This window comes from Salmo trutta, chromosome 1, assembly GCF_901001165.1.
Source record: "Salmo trutta chromosome 1, fSalTru1.1, whole genome shotgun sequence".
Classification (NCBI taxonomy): domain Eukaryota; kingdom Metazoa; phylum Chordata; class Actinopteri; order Salmoniformes; family Salmonidae; genus Salmo; species Salmo trutta.
In genome coordinates, this window is record NC_042957.1 from 33594472 (window position 1) to 33619739 (window position 25268).

Genomic DNA, 25268 nt, shown 5'->3' on the forward strand with positions numbered 1-25268 from the left:
ACCCAGCTGGTGATATAACTGATGTCACGCCCTGACCTGAGAGAGCATTTTTATGTCTCTATTTAGGTTTGGTCAGGGTGTGATTTGGGTGGGCATTCTATGTCCTTTTTTCTATGTTTTTGTATGTCTTTGTTTTGGCCTGGTATGGCTCTCAATCAGGGACAGCTGTACATCGTTGTCGCTGATTGGGAGCCATGCTTAGGCAGCCTGTTTTCCTTTGGGGTTTTGTGGGTAGTTATTTCTGTTTAGTGTTTTGCACCTGACGGAACTGTTGGTCGTTTTGTTTGTCTAGAGTGTTCTCAGTAAATACATTTCATGATGAGCACGAACCACACTGCATCTTGGTCCCCTCTTTCAGACGATCGTTACAACTGAGTAGAACAATCCTTCTACACCAGACTGACAACATTACCTACATCCTTCATTCCTACACATTTCAAAGCAATAAAATGCCAACAAATCTATATGCAACACTTTTTAAACATTGGAACCGGTGCTATGGTCAGATGACATGAAAATATAGCTCTTTAGTCACACACACCAGTGGTGGGTTTGGCGTTGAAATAAGGATGCATAGGCAGAAAAGTATCTCATACCTACAGTAAAATATAGTGGTGGATCTTTGATGTTATGGGGCTATTTTGCTTCCATTGGTTAATGTTAAAGTCAACAGGATCATGAACGTTACCCAGTACCAGGACATTTTAGCCAAAATCCTGGTTGCCTCTGCCAGGAGGCTGAAACTTGGCAGCAAGTTGATCTACCAGCAAGACAATAACCCTAAGCACACATCAAAATCCACAAAGAAATTGTTAATTGACCACAAAAATCGACATTTTTGCAATGTCTCCAGACTGTCTCCCACCTGTGGTTTGAATTGAAGGGGGCAGTCCATAAGTGCAGATGAAGGATATCAAGGATCTGGAAAGATTCTGTATGGAGGAATGGTCTAAGATCCCTACCAGCGTGTTCTCCAATCTCATAAAACATTTTAGAAAAAGGCTAATTTCTTGTTAAACAAAATCTTTTTTTCTGAGCAAGTGTATTAGGATCAAATACATTTTTTTTGGAGCATACAGTATACTGTAGCTCAGTATTGGTATTATATATTTTATCCAGTCTTTTTTGCTCATCTTTATCAAGGGTGCAAATCATTTTGGACCTGACTGTATGTCTTTGTGTATGGATATGCATTTATGAGCCATGATTATTCTTGGTCAAAGTTTGTGTTTCAGCAAAGAATAAGAAGCAGATCATTTAAGACTTTTATTTAGAAACGCACAACATCACACAAGTCATATAGCCAATGGACACACTGCATGTAACTTTCCCTAATACATTCTCTGATGGGACAATACTGTACGTTCAACCTGGGCCTGCAAACCTATGCATGCTCCTTTCGTCTGAGCAGTTTCTTAAAGGCCAACTTAAAATCCTCATTAAAGCTGGTGTAAAGGAGAGGGTTAATGAGTGAGTTGATGTAGCCCAGCCAGGTTAAGAAGTCAGATACATGTGGGGAGGCAGTTATGACCTGTAAGCCTACAAGAAGCTCCTTCAGAAAGAAAGGCATCCAGCAGAGGATAAAAGCCCCAAGGATGAGGCCCAGGATACGTGCTGCCTTCCTCTCCCGGGAGGTACAGATCTGGTGCCTCTCATCTGCCGCCTCCATCTCTGTCTCAAATGAAGGGATACGCATGGTGACATTGAGCCTGTCAAACTCCAGAGTGGGGTCTGAGGTGGACAGGTCCGATACGCAGAAGGTGTGTGCCACACGGCAGTGGTTTAGAGAGTTCTGGCTGCTCAGGTGCCGCGACGAGACCCGTTTTTGGTAAAGTGTCTTTGCGGCATTGTAAATCCTATAGTACAATATGAGAATAAGGGTCATGGGGATGTAAAATGCCCCAAAAGTGGAGTAAATGGTGTAGCCCACATGGTTGTGCTCTATGATGCACTGTTTTGGGCCATGGCTACCGGGCCTGTGTCTCCAGAAGAGGGGCGGTATAGATATGAAGACTGAGATGACCCAGATGATGCCCACCATGACAGCTGCCCGGCGGGCTGACCTCTTGCGGGCGTACTCAATGGCCTTGGTGATAGCCCAGTAGCGGTCCAGCGCTATGACACACAGGTGCAGGATGGAGCAGGTGCAGCAGGTCATGTCCACGCTCAGCCAGGCCTCACACACCACCTGGCCCAACGACCAGGTCTCCGTGGCGATGTAGAGGATGCTGACTGGCATCACCAGGATAGCCACCAGAAAGTCAGTGAACGCCAGCGAGCAGATGAGGTAGTTGGCAGGTAGGTGGAGCTTCTTGGTGGTGCAGATGGCTGTGATGACGGCACCGTTGACCAGCGCAGTGAGGAGGGTGAGGAGCCCCAGTAGAACTACCAGCACCACCATCCTGTCTGTAACCAGCACCGCTGGGAGAGCGCTGGCTGGGGCTCCTGTGCTGTTGGTGATGTTGGGCCCTGTGGAGCTGTCCCCATGGTACCTCTCCATCTCCATCTCCGGACAGGGCCAGATCTCCCCCTTCTGCTGGATACAATCTCTCCCAAGGATAGGATGATCCACACTATGGGTCAAAGGTCAGTCTGTAACACACCAAAAAGTGCATAAATATTATTTCAGAACAAATATTTTACACTATCACAGAGACCTTGGTGAAAATGTATTTTTCAGTATGATACTTTATGAGAATTCTAACAAGTACACTAGACATCATTATATATTGTATATATTTTGTAATAACTGCTACACAATAGAAGGCACAAAGTTTCTTTGCTCTGGCAAACATTAAAGTAGTATTTGTATTTTTCACCTGCCTTTCGAATCGAAGGCACCGCCCTTGGTTATTGGGGGTTGCTTTAAAATAGGATAATGACTGACAATCAAGGTGAAATAGTGCAGCCCACAGCAGTAATTGAGCAATGTCATTTGGGAGATGAAAAGCCACTTAACACAGAGAGTAGTTATAAAACAGAAGGGAGAATTCCTCAATTAGAGGCCACACTGCTAATTATCACAGCATTTTTTTTTCTGTAATTAAATGCTGTTCCATAAAACATTCATTTGACCCTCCATTATTTCACTGACATATAAAAGATATTTTACTGTACCAGATTTCCAATTCTATCCAACATAAAATACCATACAATCGGAGAAAGTAATTGCTTCTTACAAAAAGTTAATAAGGCGCAAACTGTTGAGACAGAGAATGAAGAGAATAATCTGTTACAGTGAGTGAATGTAGCAATGGGGCAAGTGTAAAAGAGGCATATCGCTCTAAGGCTTATCTATCTAATACCATGTCTCTCATCCTCTCTGAGAGGCAGAAATATCGGGCTTTATATCTGCAAGCAGGCATGAGACTGCTGAAGGACACTGTATCCCAAGTGGCACCCTATTCCGTACATCGTGCACCACTTCTGACCAGAGCCCCATGGTACTATGTAGGGAATATGGTGCTATTTAGGACGCAGACCTTAGCTAGACCAGGTAGACAGAACATTTCAATGGTAGCTGTCAGCATGGACATGGTTCACTACTGCCCCTTAGTGCACCTCTCAACGCACACCTCAGCTGAGTCAATATAAACATGACAGGTTGGCCAAGCCAGGGCATGGTGTGAATTAGGCATGTGCAAATTAGTCCTGGCCATCTGTCTGTCTAACTCAACATGAAGCAGAGCAACTAAGGTCATAGACTGATACAGTTGTAAAATAACAATGAGAACTTAAGGTGAGGCACCACACCCTAATAGGGTAATTTTTCCCCCTTAGTCATATAACAATGGACTTTTACCAGTTGAATATATATATAGTAATATATTACTATTTTGTGTTACAACTTTTCTGAAATATTGTCTAAAAATATCCAAATGAAGCAATATCTCATTAAATATGCACATATTTGCATGTAACGCAAATACATTTTTCTGGACACTGGACATAAAGTCAGCCTAAATATTTTGGTTTCATATTGGAAAGACATTCCATGACCGGAATTGTATAGAGCAGATTGTTAATTTATACTTTTTGGATATTTCTATCTGTAAAATACTAAAGACATGTACAGTACCAGTTAAACGTTTGGACACACCTACTCATTCCAGGGTTTTTCTTTATTTTGACTATTTTCTACATTGTAGAATAATAGTGAAGACATCAAAACTATGGCACAACACATATGGAATCATGTAGTAACCAAAGAAAGTGTTAAACAAATCAAAATATATTTTATATTGATTCTTCAAAGTAGCCACCCTTTGCCTTGATGACAACTTTGCACACTCTTGGCATTCTCTCAACCAGCTTCATGAGGTAGTCACCTGGAATGCATTTCAGTTAACATGTGTGCCTTGTTAATTTGTGGAATTTATTTCCTTCTTAATGCTTTTGAGCCAATCAGTTGTGTTGTGACAAGATAAGGGTGGTATACAGAAGATAGCCTTAGTTCTTGATTTGATTTAGCCTGGGTTTCAGACTGAGAATAAGCAAAATCCTCAGTCTTGTACCCTGCTGATAATGATTTGCATGAGCCAGTAAAACGGAATGTAACTAGTTACTAAGACTATCCACTTGGTGGGAGTAGAGGGAAAGGAGAGTGGAGAGAAAAAAAAGAAAACTTTGAATTCATAATACATCTCTGTTTGAAAAATATCATCTAACTTACTTTGGAAGTACCAGTAAAACATGCCTTAGTTCGTATTACCATTTAGTCAACATCGGAGGTGTGCAGAGGCCTGAAAGTTGCTTTTCAAAGAATACAGTACCTTTAAAAAATGCTTTCCGATCATCTGAAGGTGTCATCACAGGCTTAACCTGTCAAGCATTCTCTGGGAGAATACAGAGGTGTGTGTGCAATACATCCTACTGCCTCCCCCTCAGAGCCTTTTCATGTAACCACTCAGTCTGGCATCTGAAAGGCCATTTCCGCTGAGGAAAAAGGTCTCAGCACACCACTGTCATACCATGGTAGAGCAGAGCAAAGAGACAGCACATTTTGCTTTTATCCATGGCTTTAAAGACATTCCTGGGAGCCTGATATTTTATTAAAGTATGACTCAAAATACACTGAACAAAAAATATAAACACAACATGTACAAGTGTTGGTTCCATGATTCATGGAAATAAAAGATCCAAGAAATGCTCAATACAAAAAGCTTATTTCTCTCAAATGTGTGTACAAATTTGTTTACATCCCTGTTAGTGGGCATTTCTCAAGATGCTGATTAAACAGCATGATCATTACAGAGGTGCACTTTGTGCTGGGCACAATAAAAGGCCACTCTAAAATGTGCAGTTTTGTCACAAAACACAATACCACAAATGTCTTAAGTTTTGAGGGAGCGTGCAATTGGCATGCTAACTGCAGGAATGTCCACCAGAGCTGTTGCCAGAGAATTTAATGTTCATTTCTCTACCATAAGATGCCTCCAACGTCATTTAAGGAATTTGGCAGTACGTCCAACTGGCCTCAAAACCGCAGACCACGTATAACGACACCAGCCCAGGACCTCCACATCCGGCTTCTTCACCTGCGGGATCGTCTGAGACCAGCCACCCAGACAGCTGATGAACTGTGGGTTTGCACAAGCAAAGAATTTCTGTCAGAAATTTCTGTCAGAAACAGTCTCAGGGAAGCTTATCTGTGTGCTCGTTGTCCTCACGAGGGTCTTGACCTGACTGCAGTTCGGCATCGTAATCGATGGCAATTAGATACAACGAGATCCTGAGGCCCATTGTCGTGCCATTCATCCGCCGCCATCACCTCATGTTTCAGCATGATAATGCACACCCCCATGTCGCAAGGATCTTTACACAACAACCAGCAACCACTTCCTGAAAATGCTTTTCATATTTCTTGAGAATGCATAATTGCATATTGGCACAATAAAGATATAACTCAATTGAACATAACACTCCTTCACTCTGTGTGTTGTTGTTGTGTGTAGTGTGTACTAGAGAATAAAGTGACCCATTTCCTCTCATTGACCTAGTTTTGATATAATGCCATTTAAACACCCCTTGCTTTACTATACTTTACCTCCCCGGGGAAATGAAAGCATGTCTCAAACACTCCCATCACTTTGTATTGAAATAGAATCCGTGGAGCTTTGAGACTGTCAAACATCAAAAGGTTCTCATACACCAAACAATCATTTTTCCCCTTTGGAGTATTTCCCTCTCTGATTCAAGCAAAGTTGCTGCAAGGCGGTCATTAAACATGGGATTTAATTGAGAATTAAAAAAGCATTTAGTCATCCCTCTGAAGAGCACCAAGTCCCTCTCAAATCTAATGCAAAACTCTGTTTCAGTGACTGAAATAACTCTGCTTTGAACTCAGATGCCCCATTCGTTTCTACTGGGAAGGAAGTAAATAAAAACTCCAAAGGCACATATCTCTTTCACATGACCTATGCTAACCCAAGTCTATGACCTGTCTACTGGGCTAAAACAGAAGCTGAAAGGGGGGTGGGGGGTGTATACAGTGACTGCCTAGCAATCCAAAGGTTGCGTGTTCGAGTCGCATCGGGAAGAACTGTTGCATTTTTGCTAACCCTTCCCCTAATCCTTTTCCTAACCTTAACATAATTCTCCTAACCTTTGTGGTTTTAGTTCTCCTAACCACCAACGTAAATTTGTTACAACGCAACAAGTAACCTGGTCTCAGAGAAAGACATATAAAACTATACGTCCTCTACTATACCTCTGCCAACGTATGATAAGTTACGTCATCCAATTCGTATGATATTGTTCGACTAGGTAAGGCGTGTGATACTATACATCCTTCAATTCGTATGATATTGTATGACCGCTATTCCATTCATAATGTAACCTAACATAATATATCATACTAAATGGAGGGAATACATTTACCTACCAAATCCTATGAATTGCCCAGAGACCAGGTTGTGATAGAACACACTGTCTACGTCCCAAATGGCACCCTATTCCCCATAGGGCTTTGGTCAAAAATAGTGCACTACATAGGGAATAGGGTGCCATTTGGGATGTAGACACTTTCTTTTACAGCTTTGGCACATTCGAGGTAGAAGACTGATGGACGACATCTAAATCACTCACTGACTATGCTGACTGTGCTGACTGTGCTGACTGTGCTGACTGTGCTTCATTTTGTACGGAGCCAGGCAAATCACACTCAGGAAGTCGGCAAATGATGCTATTACTCAGCTATCATCTCACCAGGGAAATGGATGACCTTTCAGGAGTGGAGATTGCAATGGTGATCTTGCATTATTATAAAACTGCCAGGTCCCTGTGGCTCTGTATCACAAGTTGTGGGCGAACAATGCATCATCAACATACACTGTAGCCAATAATGATCCGATTCAATCATTCAAACCCGTTAATGATCTCTTTGCTAAGCCTGCTGTTGGAAAAGGGGACATTAATAGTGATAGACAGGGGTACCTGATTAGTGGAACAAATAACAGCCTAGAGCAAAGAGATGACAGGAAATAGAAATGGAAAAATGATACAGGCGTAGGATCTTAATTTGATCACCCTGTTGTTGCAGTAAAGTTTGTATTTTCCACTTAAAAAATACAAACATGATTTACCCCAACTAAAAATGTATCAAATTAATTAATTTCCATTCATTATAATCCACATTTCCTGTTGCTGCAGGATTATTTTCCTGCTGTGAGAAACTGGTCAAATTAAGATCCCACACCTGTAGGTGATGGGAGAGGTCAAATGTATCTCCATTTCCATTTCATATCCAATTAGATACGTTATGACATCCAGGCATATTACTTGCACCTCTATTCCACCCACTAGCCTCCTGCTCTGGAATGCATTTTGACCATTAGGGAGTTGAGACACATTGTGCGTCCCAAATGGCAAATCAAAAGTACACTACATAGGGAATAGAGTGCCATTTGAGACACAGAAACAGGCTCTGAATATGATGGACCATGGCGAGGGGGCAACGCTGCACGACAGATACAAATGGACAGGGGAGAGATCATATATTTATGGGGAAAACTGGTTAAACTATTCTTGGCTTTGGTAGAGGAAGAATAGGTGGTATTTTGAGACTCTTAAAGTTTCTGAAAGGCTGTGTATGGATGACACTTCTATTTGTCAAGAACACAATTCATGTCCAGTTTAAAAGGAACTGATGTACCCACCCAGAGAAGCAACAAATGAAATGTGACCGCCTTAAACACAAAAAATAAATAAATGTCTGACATAAACAATTGGCCTATAATTCACTCCTGAACCACGAGACCATGAATGGAAACATCATATTTTCTCAAGGTAGCAAGAACAGGTAATATAACAACCAGCTGTGCGCATTTAAGATGGAACCCCAGGAACAATATATTACTGTGTAAGAAGGAGGACATTGATCGATGCAGGGGCCTCTGTCCCCACATTCACCTAGTCTTTCACACAGACATTGATTGACAGTTGCTTTCAGGATGTAAATCTTGGTGGGATGGAGAGTGGGACAGACATGGTATATGGAGTGCTATCCATGGTGCTGAAATCACAATGATGCCACTGCCATGGCTCTAATCCTTCTTTAGACTAGTTGAGTATCTGGAGCATCAGCATTTCTGGGTTCGATTACAGGCTCAAAATGGCCAGAAAAAAAAGAACTTTCTTCTGAAAGTTCTTTGTCCTCAACTGGCAGCTTCATGTCCTCAACTGGCAGCTTCATTAAATAGTACCCGCAAAACACCAGTCTCAATGTCAACAGTGAAGAGGCGACTCCGGGAAGCTGGCCTTCTAGACAGAGTTCCTCTGTCCAGTGTCTATGTTCTTTTGCCCATCTTAATCTTTGCTTTTTATTGGCCAGTCTGAGATATGGCTTTTTCTTTGCAACTCTGCCTAGTAGGCCAGCATCCCGGAGTCGCCTCTTCACTGTTTACGTTGACACTTGTGTTTTGCGGGTGCTATTTAATTAAGCTGTCAGTTGAGGACTTGAGAGCGTCTGTTTCTCAAACTAGACACTCTAATGTACTTGTCCTCTTGCTCAGTTGTGCACCGGGGCCTCCCATTCCTCTTTCTATTCTGGTTAGAGCCAGTTTGCGCTGTTCTGTGAAGGGAGTAGTACACAGCGTTGTATGAGATCTTCAGTTTCTTGGCAATTTCTCGCATGGAATAGCCTTAATTTCTCAGAACAAGAATAGGCTGACGAGTTTCAGAAGAAACTTCTTGTTTCTGGCCATTTTGAGCCCACAAATGCTGATGCTCAACTAGTCTAAAGTTTTATTGCTAGTTTTATTGCTTCTTTAATCAGGACAACAGTTTTCAGCTGTGCTAACATAATTGCAAAAGGGTTTTCTAATGATCAATTAGCCTTTTAAAATGATACACTTGGATTAGCTAACACAATGTGCCATAGGAACACAGGAGTGATGGTTGCTGATAATGGGCCTCTGTACGCCTATGTAGATATTCCATTAAAAATCTGCCATTTCCACCTACATTAGTAATTTACAACATTAACAATGTCTACACTGTATTTCAGATCAATTTGATGTTATTTTAAAGGACAAAAAATTGTTTTTCTTTCAGAAACATTTCTAAGTGACCCCAAACTTTTGAACAGTAGTGTACATAATTACCTCAAATACCTCGACACCGGTGCCCCCTCACATTGACACTGTACTGGTACCCCCTGTATACAGCCCCGCTATTGTTATTTACTGCTGCTCTTTAATTATTTGTTATTCTTATCTCTTACTTTTTTTAGGTATTTTATTAAAACTGCATTGTTGGTTAAGGGCTTGTAAGTAAGCATTTCACTGTAAGGTCTGCACCGGTTGTATTCGGCGCATGTGACAAATACCATTTTATTTTATTTGACATAGTACTGTAGACTTGTTGGACCCTGGAAATTACAAGATGCTCTCTGCCCCATCTTTGACAGTGCATTCATATGGTGACATTACTACCTGATGTTTTGATGACAAACTAAACTATTATGATCAGAAACAGGAGTTAAAACCAAAGCATTTGAAGATTGTGATCTGGGATGTGTTTGACTCTCCGGTACCGCTTCCTGTGCGGTAGCAGAGAGAACAGTCTATGACTAGGATGGCTGGAGTCTTTGACAATTTTTACAGCCTTCCTCTGACACCGCCTGGTATAGAGATCCTGGATGGCAGGAAGCTTGGCCCCGTACTGGGCCGTACGTACTACCCTCTGTAGTGCCTTGCAGTCGGAGGCCGAGCAGTTGCCATACCAGGAAGTGATGCAACCCGTCAAGATGCTCTCGATGGTGCAGCTGTAAAACCTTTTCAGGATCTGAAGACCTATGCCAAGTCTTTTCAGTCTCCTGAGGGGGAATAGATTTTGTCGTGCCCTCTTCACGACTGTCTTGGTGTGCTTGGATCATGTTAGTTTGTTGGTGATGTGGACGCCAAGGAACTTGAAGCTCTCAACCTGCCCCACTACAGCCCCGTCAATGAGAATGGGGGCATGCTCGGTCCTCCTTTTCCTGTAGTCCACAATCATCTCCTTTGTCTTGATCACGTTGAGGGAGAGGTTGTTGTCCTTGCACCACATGGTCAGGTCTCTGACCTCCTTCCTATAGGCTGTCTCATCGTTGTCGGTGATCAGGCCTACCACTGTTGTTTCATCAGCAAACTTAATGATGGTGTTGGAGTCGTGCCTGGCCATGTAGTCGTGGGTGAACAGGGAGTACAGGAGGGGACTGAGCACACACCCCCTCGTGTTGAGGATCAGCGTGGCGGATGTGTTGTTAACTACCCTTATCACCTGGGGGAGGCCCGTCAGGAAGTCCAGGATCCAGTTGCAGAGGGAGGTGTTTAGTCCCAGGGTCCTTAGCTTAGTGATGAGCTTTGAGGCCCAACTCAGATTTAAACACACATAAACCCAGCCAGCCAGATAACAATCCTCAGAATGTTTTGGTTTAAACTTTTTGAGTTTAACTTTTCTTAATGTCACCATATCAAAGTTGTGATGTAAATCTTGCTGTGGAGGAACAGATGGTCAACCAGCAGGGGGTACTGTCCATGTCCTGAAATCCCATCTGCCACTTCCATGTCTTTTCTCTGCTTTAAAGAGTGACTGCCTTTGAAAATCCCTTTGAAAACGACATTGGCATCGATATGAGTCCGAAACATTTACTCTAGTTTCAAAATTGACTACAAAGTGTAAATTAGATCATTTTGATCATAAGTCTCGTCTAAAACTGAGTTTGGAACATCCATGTCTCACAAGGGGTAACACATGGATGTTGGGTTTTGATTTGACGATGTCCATTTGCCCACTAACATGGGTTGAACAGCTGCGATGACTGCTCTCTAAAAACACACAAGTCAATCGGCATGTTTGGTGGATCTTTAAAGACGTCCTCCAGTGATTATTTTTACACACACACACACACACACACACACACACACACACACACACGTCACATGAGGATACTTGGACCACCTATTGAGATGTACCTTTTGATAAAGGCCCAATGCAGTCAAAAACGTGATTTTTCTGTGTTTTATTTACACATTAATATGGAGTTGGTACCCCCTTTGCTGCTATAACAGCCTCCACTCTTCTGGGAAGGTTTTCCTCTAGATGTTGGATCATTGCTGCGAGGACTTGCTTCCATTCAGCCACAAGAGCATTAGTGAGGCACTGATGCTGGGCAATTAGGCTGGCTCTCAGTCGGCGTTCCAATTCATCCCGAAAGTGTTCAATGGGGTTAAGGTCAGAGATGTGTGCAGGCCAGTCAAGTTCTTCCAGACCTATCTCGACAAACCATTTCTGTATGGACCTCGCTTTGTGCACGGGGCATTGACCATTCTGAAACAGGAAAGGGCCTTCCCCAAAATGTTGCCATAAAGTTGAAAGCACAGAGTTGTCTTGAATGTAATTGTATGCTGTAGCATTAAGATTTCCCTTCCCTGGAACTAAGGGGCCTAACCCAAACCATGAAAAACAGCCCCAGTGTAACGGCTGTCTGAAGTAGTAGACCAAGGCGCAGTGTGGTTAGTGCTCATCTTCGTAATATAATTTAAAAAAGAGAACACTTTACAAATAAACAAAAGACGACAGCCAAACAGTCCTGTCAGGTATCCTAACACACTAAACAGAAAACATCTACCCACAAAACCCAAAGGAAAAACATGCTGCCTAAGTATGACTCCCAATCAGCAACAACGATGTACAGCTGTTCCTGATTGGGAGCCATACCCTGCCGAAACAAAGCAATCCCCAACATAGAAATACAGACATAGAATGCCCACCCAAATCACACCCTGACAAAACCTAAATAGAGACATAAAAAGGCTCTCTCAGGTCAGGGCGTGACACCCAGACCATTATTCCTCCTCCACCAAACTTTACAGTTGGCACTATGCATTCGGGCAGGTACCGTTCTCCTGGCATCCACCAACCCCAGATTCATCCGTTGGACTGCCAGATGGTGAAGCGTGATTCATCACTCCAGAGAACATGTTTCCACTGCTCCAGAGTTCAATGGTGGCGAGCTTTACACCACTCCAGCCGACACTTGGCATTGCGCACAGTGCTCTTAGGCTTGTGTGTGGCTGCTCGGCCAAAGAAACCCATTTCATGAAGTTCCCGACTTACAGTTCTTGTGCTGACGTTGCTTCCAGAGGCAGTTTGGAACTCGGTAGTGAGTGTTGCAACCGAAGACAGACGATTTTTACGCACTACTCACTTCAGCACGTGGTGGTCCTGTTCTGTGAGCTTGTGTGGCCTACCACTTCACGGCTGAGCCGTTGTTGCTCCTAGACGTTTCCACATCACAATAACAGCACTTACAGTTGACCGGGGAAGCTCTAGCAGGGCAGAAATTTGACAAACTGACTTGCTGGAAAGGTGGCATCCCATGACGGTGCCACGTTGAAAGTCACTGAGCTTTTCAGTACGGGCCATTCTACTGCCAATGTTTGTTTATGGAGATTGCATGGCTGTGTGCTCAATGTTATACACCTGTCAGCAACGGGTGTTGCTGAAATAGCCGAATCCACTCATTTGAAGGCATGTCCACATACTTTTGGCCATGTAGTGTATATTTCCACACTATGAAGTTGGAATAATACTGTGAAATTGTAAAAATTATGATCATGCCATTTTATTGTAAGAGCTGTTTGAAAAGACTGCCTCAAATCTCAGTCTGTTTTGGTGGGATGGAGTTTTGGCCTTAGTAACTTGACCATTAAGAAAGATAGTTCCAAACCTCTTTGCAAATAACAGCTAGTTTTCAGTTTTCCCCTCTCAACTCAGACTACTCCCAGACAGTCCTAGCCAATTTAATTGAAAACTTTCACAGTAAGGTACTTAATTGTTACCCAGAAATGATTTGATGTTGAGATAAATACCACTGTATCGGAACTTTAAGTAAATCAGGTGATAAATGAGCTGAAAAAGAGACTTGAGTAGGACTTTTAACACAACCCAGCCGGATAACAATCCTCAGAATGCTTTGATATAAACTCCTGTTTTGATTATCTTCCAAACGCCAGGCAGTAATCTCACTATACTGTAAATGCACTGTCAAAGTTGTTATGAACAATGTTTTTGAGATTAGACTTTTTATTCATTGCCTTCAATGCCTGTTAGAGGTGTAATGTCCCTCCCTGGGAGAGAATGAATGAGTATTGAAAGTTTCACTTTACTCAATTAGAACTCTCTGGTTGCATTCCAAATGGCATTCTATTCCCTGTATACTGTAGTGCACTACTTTTGACCACGGCCCATAGGGTTCTGGTCAAAAGTAGTGCACTAAACTCTTATCTGTTATAAATTTGGCTGGTGGTAAGACTTCCCGCTCCTAAAATGTAATAACATTTGATCATAATGGGAAATCAGCCACACAGCAGCACTAAGACATTGATCTAATACTTATACCCCCTGATCTCCTTGTTTTTGTTATAGTTTTTTGTCATTGCAGACATCCCCACCCTGCCAGAATAGCAGAACCTAAACTGTAGAGCATAAGAATTACAGACATGAATACATAATCAAGCTCTGTTTGTTTGTGTGGATGTTGGATTATTTGGATTTGCTGTGATACAGGAATGAGGAGAAACAATAATTGTTTTATGTTTCTAAATATGAGATTCACCGGCACAAAAGGCACATCTCTCTTTTATGGGCACTGTGCATCACAGCTGGATAGGCTGTGCTTCCGCTCAAAAAATCCATACCAATATTATTTCCGACCTGCTTTTAGACCTGCTTTTCGTGGGTCTTAAAACGTCCTATTAGTGCTGCATGAATTGTTTTGTATTTAAGGACGCACCTCAAATATTGCCACCCCTCCCACCTCAGTGCAAGCAAGCTGATGTTAGACAGGTAAATTGTCGAACCTTCCGGTTTTTTTTACATGACGAAATTGCAAACTAGCGTGTCTCCTCGGACATCTTCAACCTGTTCCAGGCTGTAGTCCCAACCTGCTTTATGGAGACCACTATCGGCCCAATGCCCAAGAAAAACAAGGTGACATGCTCAAATGACTATTGCCCCGTCGGGCTCACCTCGATCATCATGAAGTACTTCGAAGGGCTGGTCATGGCCCACATCAATGCCAGCATGCCAGGCACACTGGACCCACTACAATTTGCCTACCGCTCCAACAGATTCACGGTAGTTGCCATTTTGATCGCTATTCACACGGCCATAACACATCTGGACAAGAGGAACACCTATGTGAGAATGCTGTTCAATGACTACAGTTCAGCATTCAACACTATTGTTCTCTCCAAGTTCGACGCCAAGCTCAGAGCCCTGGGTCTGGATACCACACTCTGTAACTGAATCCTGGTCTTCCTGATGGGCAGACCACAGGCTGTGAGGATTGGCAACAACACCTTCTCCACACTGACTCTTAACACAGGGGCACCCCAGGGGTGTGTCCTCAGTCCTCAGCTGTACTCCCTGTTCACCTACAACTGCGTGGCTTTGCATGACACCAACTCCATCATCAAGAGAGTGTCCTGACCGATTGCATCACAGCCTGATGTGGGAATTGCTCCTTTCATGACCTCAAGGCCCTCCAGCGGGCCGTGAATCACTGGGACCGTGCTCCCTCCCATCCAGGACATGTACTCGAAACGGTGCCGGAGGAAGGCACGCAGAAAAGTAAGATACTACACCTGTAGGTGTTACTAATGATTTATCCTAATTATCCAGACAGAAAATACAACATTCTGTGATTTATGTGAAAAGAGGACATAATACTTTCCTATCATTCATGTGAGGCTAAGCACAATCTCATTCTAAATGTAGGGTGATTCATGAAAAGAGACTAAGCCCTCCCAGTGCCTGAATGCCCTCATCTCTGAGTGTATCTGTGTTCATCTAGTAAACATGGGCGGCTCCAGGGACGGGCTTGAAGGTGCTGAAGCCCCCTTAAGAATATTTTTAGCATTAGCACCCCAAAGAAAGATTGAATTAGCTACCCCAGTGAAAGGTTCCTGGTGTGCTAGTAAAGTATTACCATAGCCATATGCCTATTCTCTTTCCTGTGCTTTTTCCAGTGCTAGTAAAGTTTAATTATTGGGGCCAGAGCCATCTGTCTATTCAAAGATCCACACATTTGTGTTATCTTTCCTGTCACATGTAACCTTTGTTTGGATCATCTATAGGACAGAGTGCAAACGCATTTAATGGTGATCTCAAAATAAGGATGGAAGAGGCTACGACTCCTACCCCCAACCCAAGCTTTGGAGCTCACAGATACCAGTACGCGCTCGCACACACTCCATTACGAACTACGAACTTGACAAAATGACGTGCAGCAGTCCATGGCTGGCACGGTCTCTCCTACATAATTCCCCATGGTGTCATTTCAGTCCGTAATACACCACTTTGCAATTTCCATTTACTCACTTTTCGAGTTAAAGGTTAAAGCAGGAAGCTGTTTAAGTTCCAAATCGGCATTTTATTCATTAGCCCTCATGGATAAAGTATGGGATGGGGACTTTATGTTAAACATATGGACGAATCAGTCGATTTCTATTGGATGATCATACGTTATCATACATTCACACACGATTCAATAAAGGAATGGGAAATCATTTATTTAAAATTTCCTAGACAGCCTGAAGCCTATAGCCTCATTTTTCAATGATTGGCTATTGGCCTACGCATCAATGAAAAGGACAATCATAATTGTATGAACGATAAGAGATTTCTCATGCATTCTGTTGAGCATCGTCCAATTAAAACACATTTATCTTAGATTTTTGTTTTTCTGGAAAGATACACCCTTGATCCCTTTTATTATATTAAAACCGTTAAAACATAAACCTAAATAAAACATAAATTCCCTGAAGGAGAAAATACTAAATTAATTTGTTCTTCAAGTTAATTAACAAGTCATTCCAAAACAGTAAGCCAGATAATATCTAAAGATGTCAGATATACCTTATTATTTTAATTTCGTTTTTTTGCTGGATCATAGACAGGTCATTTTCACTGATAATTTCGCCACAATTAACATTTAAAAAGAAACCAGATGCAGCTATTCTAAACGTAATCGAGCAGTCGATAACAAAAAAGGCAACATTTACCTATACAGATAACTGTGACTGATAAGACTAGTCTGACTACAACATCCTGATTTCAAAGGTATAGTGTGCTCATTAATAAGAAGTGTTGGTAAGTTTTGTGCGCAACGCATCGCTTACCGTGTATCGTTTTTCCAAACTCTTTTGGAGCGTCATCATTTCAAATTCTTGATGTAAATGAAGAAATCTGTCTCGTTGAACGTTGGTAGTCCTCAACGAGCTAGTAGGTTTTTGAGCGCAATTTCCGGCGTTGAACCGCGCTGAACCGTTCATCAGGTGTCCTTACATTTGCGAATTGAAGATTTTCCACTGAGGGTCTGCAGAACCTTCGAATAATCCGCAACATTAGCTCTGCACATAGGAGTGCACTGATCTCATTGTTCTAAATCCGGACGTTGCCGAGTTTATCGGGAGAACTCATAAAATATCGTTCTGCCAGTTATTACAGACACTTGGATGCTTTGGTTGTCGTCTCCTTACAAATATCAAGGTTGTCAGTGAGTTGCACTTGAATGAAACGCACGCAAACACCAGGGGGCACCTTTTGCTAGAAGCAGTTGAGCGTTCTCATAAAAATTCACCAGGCAAAATCAAATCAAACTTTCTTTTTCACATGCGCCGAATACAACAAGTGTAGACCTTACTTACAAGCCCTTAACCAACAGTACAGTTCAATAGAGAATTAAGAAAATATTTACCAAATAAACTAAAGTAAAAAAAATATTAAAAAGTAACAATAAAATAACAATAAGGAAGCTATACAGGGTGGTACCGATACAGAGTCAATGTGCAGGGTACATGTTAGTCGATGTAATTTGCACATGCAGGTAGGCGTGAAGTGACAATGCAGAGATAATAAACAGCAAGTAGAAGCAGTGTAAAAAACTAATGGGGGGGGGTCAATGTAAATAATCCGCTGGCCATTTGATTAATTGTTCAGCAGTCTTATGGCTTGGTGGTAGAAGCTGTTAAGGAGCCTTTTGGTCCTAGACTTAGGCGTACCGGCACCGCTTGCCGTGTAGTAGCAGAGAAAACAGTCTATGACTTGGGTGACTGGAGTCTTTGACAATTTTGGGGGCTTTCCTCTGACACCGCCTAGTATATAGGTCCTGGATGGCAGGAAGCTTGGCCCCAGTGATGTACTGGACCGTTCGCACTACCATCTGTAGCGCTTTACCATACCAGGCGGGGATGCAAACGGTCAGGATTCTCTTGATGGTGCAGCTGTAAAACCTTTTCAGGATCTGAGGACCCATGCCAAATCTTTTCAGTCTCCTGAGGGGGAAAAGGTGTTGTCGTGCCGTCTTCATGACTATCTTGGTGTGTTTGGACCATGATAGTTCGTTGGCGATGTGGACACCAAGGAACTTAAAACTCTCGACCCGCTCCACTACAGCCCCGTCGATGTTAATGGGGGCCTATTCGGCCCGCAATTAATATAGCAATCATACTGCATGATTTACATTGAGTGATGTTTCCAACTCAATAGGTTTTAGCTGATATGAATAGGCCCATGGAAAATGGGAGTTGAGAACTGAAAGGATATCAGGACCAGGCAGGCAGGCCCCTAGGGAACGAGAACACTGCTGGTCCATTGGTGAGGACCCTCTGAGGACATACAATATCAGTATGAGGGAGATCTATATCAACAGCCTGGTCTCATAAACTAGACGTAACATAGTAAATGTAAATCTGGACACTCAAATGAGTATGATATGTTATGTTGGGTATGGTTACATAGGCCGGGGTGTATGGGTGTGCGCATAACACGAACGTCTAGCAACCCAAAGGTTGCAAGTTTGAATCTCATCACGGACAACTTTAGCATTTCACTAATTAGCTACTTTTCAACTACTTGCTACTTTGCAACTACTTAGCATGTTAGCTAACCATTCCCCTAACCTTAAGCCTTTTAGCTAACCCTAACCTTAACCCTTTAACCTAACTCCTAAACTTAACCCTAACCCCTAGCCTAACTAACGTTAACCAGCTCGCTAACGTTAGCCACCAAGCTAGAATTCATAACATATCATGCGTTTAGAAAATTCGTAACATATCATACGAATTGTAATTTGTAGCATTTCTTACGAAATGGGTGTTGGACATCCACAAATTAATACATACCATATGAAATGTAACATATCATACTAAATGGAGTGTCTCAGATTTACAGTACCAGTCCAAAGTTTGGACACACCTACTCATTCAAGGGTTTTTCTTTATTTTGACTATTTTCTACATTGTAGAATAATAGTGAAGACATCAAAACTATGAAATAACACATGTGAAATCATGTAGTAGCCAAAAAAGTGTTAAACAAATCAAAATATATTTTATATTTAAGATTCTTCAAAGTAGCCACCCTTTGCCTTGATGACAGCCTTGCACACTCTTGGCATCTGACTGGCTTTCTTGATGTCTATAGTATTCTCTCTGGTATGCAATCTGATTTCCGCTCAGGTTATGGATGTGTCACTGCAACCTTAAAGGTCCTCAATGATGTCACCATTGCCATTGATTCTAAGCAATGTTGTGCTGCTATTTTTATTGACTTGGTCAAAGCTTTTGATATGGTAGACCATTCCATTCGTGTGGGCCGGCTAAGGAGTATTGGTGTCTCTGAGGGGGTCTTGGCCTGGTTTGCTAAATACCTCTCTCAAAGAGTGCAGTGCAGTGTATAAAGTAAAAAAAAACTGCTGTCTCAGCCACTGCCTGTCACCAAGGGAGTACCCCAAGGCTCAATCCTAGGCCCCACGCTCTTCTCAATTGACATTAATAACATAGCTCAGGCATTAGGAAGCTCTCTCCTCCATTTATATGCAGATGATACAGTCTTATACTCAGCTGGCCCCTCCCCGGATTTTGTGTTAAATGTTCTACAACAAAGCTTTTTTAGTGTCCAACAAGCTTTCTCTACCCTTAACCTTGTTCTGAACACCTCCGAAACAAAGGTCATGTGGTTTGGTAAGAAGAATGCCCCTCTCCCCACAGGTGTGATTACTACTTCTGAGGGTTTAGAGCTTGTGGTTGTCACCTCATACAAGTTCTTGGGAGTATGGCTAGACAGTACACTGTCCTTCTCTCAGCACATATCAAAGCTACAGGCTAAAGTTAAATCTAGACTTGGTTTCCTCTATCGTAATCACTCCTCTTCCACCCCAGCTGCCAAACTAACCCTGATTCAGATGATCATCCTACACATGCTAGATTATGGAGACATAATTTATAGCAGGTAAGGGTGCTCTTGAGTGGCAAAATGTTCTTTACTGTTTGGCCATCCGATTTACCACCAATGCTCCTTATAGGACACATCACTGCACTCTATACTCCTCTGTAAACTGGTCATCTCTGTATACCCGTAGCAAGACCCACTGGTTGATGCTTATTTATAAAACCCTCTTAGGCCTCACTCCCCCCTATCTGAGATATCTACTGCAGGTCTCATCCTCCACATACAACATCCATTCTGCCAGTCACATTCTGTTAAAGGTCCCTAAAGCACACACATCCCTGGGTCGCTCGTCTTTTCAGTTCGCTGCAGCTAGCGACTGGAACGAGCTGCAACAAACACTCAAACTGAACAGTTTTATCTTAATCTCTTCATTCAAAGACTCAATCATGGACACTCTTACTGACAGTTGTGTCTGCTTTGCCTGATGTATTGTTGTCTCTACCTTCTTGCCCTTTGTGCTGTTGTCTGTGCCCAATAATGTTTGTACCATGTTTTGTGCTGCTACCATGTTGTTTTGCTATCATGTTGTTGTCATGTCGTGTTGCTACCATGCTGTGTTGTCATGTGTTGCTGCCTTGCTATGTTGTTGTCTTAGGTCTCTCATTATGTAGTGTTGTGTTGTCTCTCTTGTCGGGATGTGTGTTTTGTCCTATATTTATATGTTATATATATATATATAATTATTTTTTTTTTAATCCCCAGTCCCCGCAGGAGGACTTTTGCCTTTGGTAGGCCGTCATTTTAAATAAGAATTTGTTCTTAACTGACCTGCCTAGTTAAATAAAGGTTAAATAAAATAAATAAAAATGAATGGCCTAGGCTCCAGCTAAAAGGTAGGTTATGATGCAATATGGAGGTAGCCAGTGCCAGTCGTCTGTTTGTGCTATCATGCCAACTCCTTGTCACTCATTGTCATGCCAAAGGTTTGGTTTGACAATGAGCAATGGAGTTGGCAAAATTACAAACAGATCTGGGACCAGGCAAGCACAAACTACAACATTGTCATTGATCTCTGTTTACTTTTGTAATGTGACAGGTTACGGCAAGTTTCTTTGTAGTTATTGGAGATATTCATGTCTTACAATCTGCTTTGTTTTCAGACAGTACTTATGTTTCCGTATGTATTGTAGACCTAAGAATATAAACTTGTTGCATAGAAATGTGTTATGATATTTGATAAGGGCACACAATCAATATAGAAAGTCTGCAATCAAAATGATTAGATTACCCTGAAATTGTAGACGTAATTGAATCCTGGATGATGTATTCTTTATTAGTTATAATGAGGAGATTAATAATTGACTACCAATGGTTTAATGTGCAAGAAATGCAATGGGGGTGAGGGGACTGATATAAATAGGCATTTTTGCAACCAAAAATATACCTTCACAGACATGAAAGGGTAAACGATAAAGCAACTACTAATAATAACAACAACAACAACAACAAATTGCTACTTTGGAGCCACTCAAAGCACACCCTCTGCTGAAGCTCTTCAGTAGAATATGAATAATTATATGTGTTTACATGTATGTTTAAAGTAACAGCTGTTCAGCGTGTGAATTCAGAAAGCCTGTTTGGTTAAGGCTGAGAGAGGGGAATGTGCTCTTGCCATAGGGTGTACGGCCTATACTTTATCAGGAGTGCTTGCACAGTCAGAGATGTTGGCTCAATTGATAACTTCCTACTGAGAAATTTCGAATTAGTACTTGCTCTCTAATTACCCTACCACACTAGTGTTGTGAGACTATGTGAGGTAATTTGACATACACCCTCCTGTCCAGGGGGTGTACTTGTACATCAAGATGCCTCACACAGAAACAAAATATATCGTTAGGCTCCTGCTCTATGGGCCGCTCTGGCTCAAAGCTTTACTTAACGTGACTAAATCTCACTCTCCAAGAAAGCTGAACATGTTGGTCAGGTATCAGCTGCTCTGTCCATTTCTATTTTGCTTTCAAATAGACAAAAAACATTATCGATTGGAGCAGCTTGTGTTTTTCGCTGCCTGTCTGACACTTCTGGACCTCACATGGGAGCTATGCTGCCCAAAACAAGCCCAGACACACACACACACACACACACACACACACACACACACACACACACACACTTCCTCAGTGCCTGTCGCTTTGCTACAAATGGAGTGCTGTGCTGAATGTGCTGAAATTGCCCCCCTGTGATCTTTTGTGAACATGACAGTGGGCTTAGGGTACAATGTAATGAACAGGTGTGCCGATGAAAAGGGCCTTGGCGGAGTGTTGATAACGTAATGAAATTGTGCCAAGTCTGTATGAATGAACACTTGCTGTAGAGGGAGATAACACACAGCCTGAAGCATATGCAGAGAGCAGGCATGATGAATGGTACTGTATCTTTGACATAAAGGAGCAGAAAGCAGTAATCAGAGGACCTTGGGTCTGGTATATCAAAATGAGTGTATTTTATCTCAACCAATTCAATACCTCAGTGTGGGAGAGTACCAAGCATTGGGGTCAACTCAGTTTTTAGGGCCTTCCTCTGACACCTCCTGGTATAGAGGTCCTGGATGGCAGGAAGCTTGGCCCTGGTGATGTACTGGGCCGTTCGCACTACCCTCTGTAGTGCCTTGCGGTCGGAGGCCGAGCAGTTGCCATACCAGGTAGTGATGCAGCCAGTCAGGATGCTCTCGAAAGTGCAGCTGTAGAACCTTTTGAGGATCTGAGGACCCATGCCAAATCTTTTCAGTCTCCTGAGGGGGAATAGGTTTTGTCGTGCCCTCTTCAAGACTGTCTTGGACCATGTTAGTTTGTTGGTGATGTGGACACCAAGGAACTTGAAGCTCTCAACCTGTTTCACTGCAGTCCCGTCAATGAGAATGGGGGCGTGCTCAGTCCTCTTCTTCCTGTAGTCTACAACCATCTCCTTTGTCTTGATCACGTTGAGAGAGAGGTTGTTGTTCTGGCACCACACGGCCAGGTCTCTGACCTCCCTATCGGCTGTCTCTTCGTTGTCGGTGATCAGGCCTAGGCCTACCACTGTTGTGTCTTCTGCAAATTTAATGATGGTGTTGGAGTCGTGCCTGGCCGTGCAGTCATGAGTGAACAGGGAGTACAGGAGGGGACTGAGCACGCACCCCTGAGGGGCCCCTGTGTTGAGTATCAGCGTGGCGGATGTGCTGTTACCTACACTTACCACCTGGGGGCGGCCCATCAGGAAGTCCAGGATACAGTTCTAGAGGGAGGTGTTTAGTCTCAGGGTCCTCAGCTTATTGATGAGCTTTGAGGGCACTCAGCATTGAACACTGAGCTGTAGTCAAAGAATAGCATTCTCACATAGGTGTTCCTTTTGTCCAGGTGGGAAAGGGCAGTGTGAAGTGCAATAGAGATTGCATCATCTGTGGATCTGTTGGGGCGGTATGCAAATTGGAGTGGGTCTAGGGTTTCTCGGATGATGGTGTTGATGTGAGCCATGACCAGCCTTTCAAAGCACTTCATGGCTACAGACGTGAGTGTTACGGGTCATTTAGGCAGGTTACCTTAGTGTTCTTGGGCACAGGGACCATGGTGATCTGCTTAAAACATGTTGGTATTACAGACTCGGACAGGGAGAGGTTGAGACTGTTGGAAAAGCATTCCAGGTGAAGCTGGTTGAGAGAATGCCAAGAGTGTGCAAAACTGTCATCAAGGCAAAGGGTGGCTAATTGAAGAATCTCAAATATAAAATATATTTTTTATTTGTTTAACACTTTTTTGGTTACTACATGATTCCATATGTGTTATTCATAGTTTTTATGGCTTCACTATTATTCTACAATGCAGAAAATAGTCAAAATAAAAGCCCTTTAATGAGTAGGTGTTATAAAACTTTTGACCGGTAGTGTATATATACACTGAACAAAAATATAAACGCAACATGTAAAGTGTTGGTTTCATGAGCTGAAATAAAAGATCCCAGAAGTTCTCCATATGCACAAAAAGCTTATTTCTCTAACATTTTCTGCACACATATGTTTACATCCCCGTTAATGAGCATTTATCCTTTGCCAAGACAATCTATCCACCTGATAGGTGTTGCATATCAAGAAGCTGATTAAACAGCATGATCATTACACAGGTGTGCTGGGGACAAGAAAAGGCCACACAACACATTGCCACAGATGTCTCAAGTTTTGAGGGAGCGTGTAATTGGCATGCTGACTGCAGGAATGTCCACCAGAGCTGTTGCCAGGGAATTGATGGCAGTACAGTGTTTTGCGGAAGTATTCACCCCCCTTGGCATTTTTCCTATTTTGTTGCTGTCACACCCTGATCTGTTTCACCTGTCCTCGTTATTGTCTCCACCCCCTCCAGGTGTCGCTTGTTTTCCCCAGTGTATTTATTCCTGTCTCTCTGGTCCAGTGTATTTATCCCTGTGTTTCCTGTCTCTCTGTGCCAGTTCGTCTTGTATGTCCAAGCCTACCAGTGGTTTTTCCAGGTTTCCTGCTTTGCCTTTTCTCCTTTTTCTAGTCCTCCTGGTTTTGACCCTTGCTTGTTCTGGACTCTCTACCTGCCTGCCTGACCGTTCTGCTTGCCCTGACCTCGAGCCTGCCTGCCACTCTGTACCTCCTGGACTCTGATCTGGTTATGACCTTTTGCCTGTCCATGACCATTCTCTTGCCTATTCCCTTTGGATGTATTAAACATCTTAAACTCCAACCATCTGCCTCCTGTGTCTGCATTTGGGTCTTGCCTAGTGTCATGATAGTTGCCTTATAACCTGGAATTTAAAATTGGGGGGGGTTTGTGTCATTTGATTTACACAACATGACTACCACTTTGAAGATGCAACATATTTTTTTTGTGAAATTAACAAGAAATAAGACAAAACAGAACTTGAGCGTGCAAAACTACTCCCCTCGCCTAGTCTGTGAGTTTTGGTGGGTGGCCCTCTCTTGGCAGGTTTGTTGTGGTGCCATATTCTTAGCCATTTTTTAATAATGAATTTAATGGTGCTCTGTGGGATGTTCAAAGTTTAAGATTTTTTGATAACCCAACCCTGGTCTGTACTTCTCCACAATTTTGTCCCTGACCTGTTTGGAGAGCTCCTTGCTCTTCATGGTGCCACTTGCTTAATGGTGTTGCAAACTATGGGGCCTTTCAGAACTGGTGTGTGTGTGTGTATATATATATATATATATAAAGATCATGTGACACTTAAATTGGTGGACTTTAATTATGTGACTTCTGAAGGTAATTGGTTGCACCAGATCTTATTTAGGGGCTTCATAGCAAAGGGGGTGAATACGTATGCACACAGGTTGTAATGTTAGAAAATAGCTAAAATGCCAAGGGGATGAATACTTTTGTAAGGCACTGTACGTCCAACCGGCCTCACAACCGCATGCCACGTGTAACTACGCCAGGCCAGGATCTCCACATCCGGCTTCTTCACCTGCGGGATCATCTGAGATCAGCCACCCGGACATCTGGTGAAACTGGAGATTATTTCTGTCTGTCACACAGCCCTTTTGT

General features: G+C 42.6%; 1 protein-coding gene across 1 annotated transcript; it reads right to left on the bottom strand.

Annotated features, from left to right (window-relative positions):
- Nucleotides 1-1267: 1267 nt before the first annotated feature.
- On the bottom strand, nucleotides 1268-16933 carry LOC115202064 (5-hydroxytryptamine receptor 1E-like). Its single transcript, XM_029765966.1, has 2 exons — nucleotides 16665-16933; nucleotides 1268-2592 (listed from the first exon to the last, which is right to left on the bottom strand). Exon 2 carries the CDS (start codon nucleotides 2504-2506, stop codon nucleotides 1385-1387), a length of 1122 nt encoding a protein of 373 aa, XP_029621826.1. The 5' UTR covers nucleotides 2507-2592; nucleotides 16665-16933; the 3' UTR covers nucleotides 1268-1384.
- Between the last annotated feature and the right edge of the window lie 8335 nt (nucleotides 16934-25268).

Bases quoted from the DNA above. Each gene is read 5' to 3' on its own strand.
- LOC115202064 (XM_029765966.1), bottom strand. From the start codon at position 2,506: ATGGAGATGGAGAGGTACCATGGGGACAGCTCCACAGGGCCCAACATC.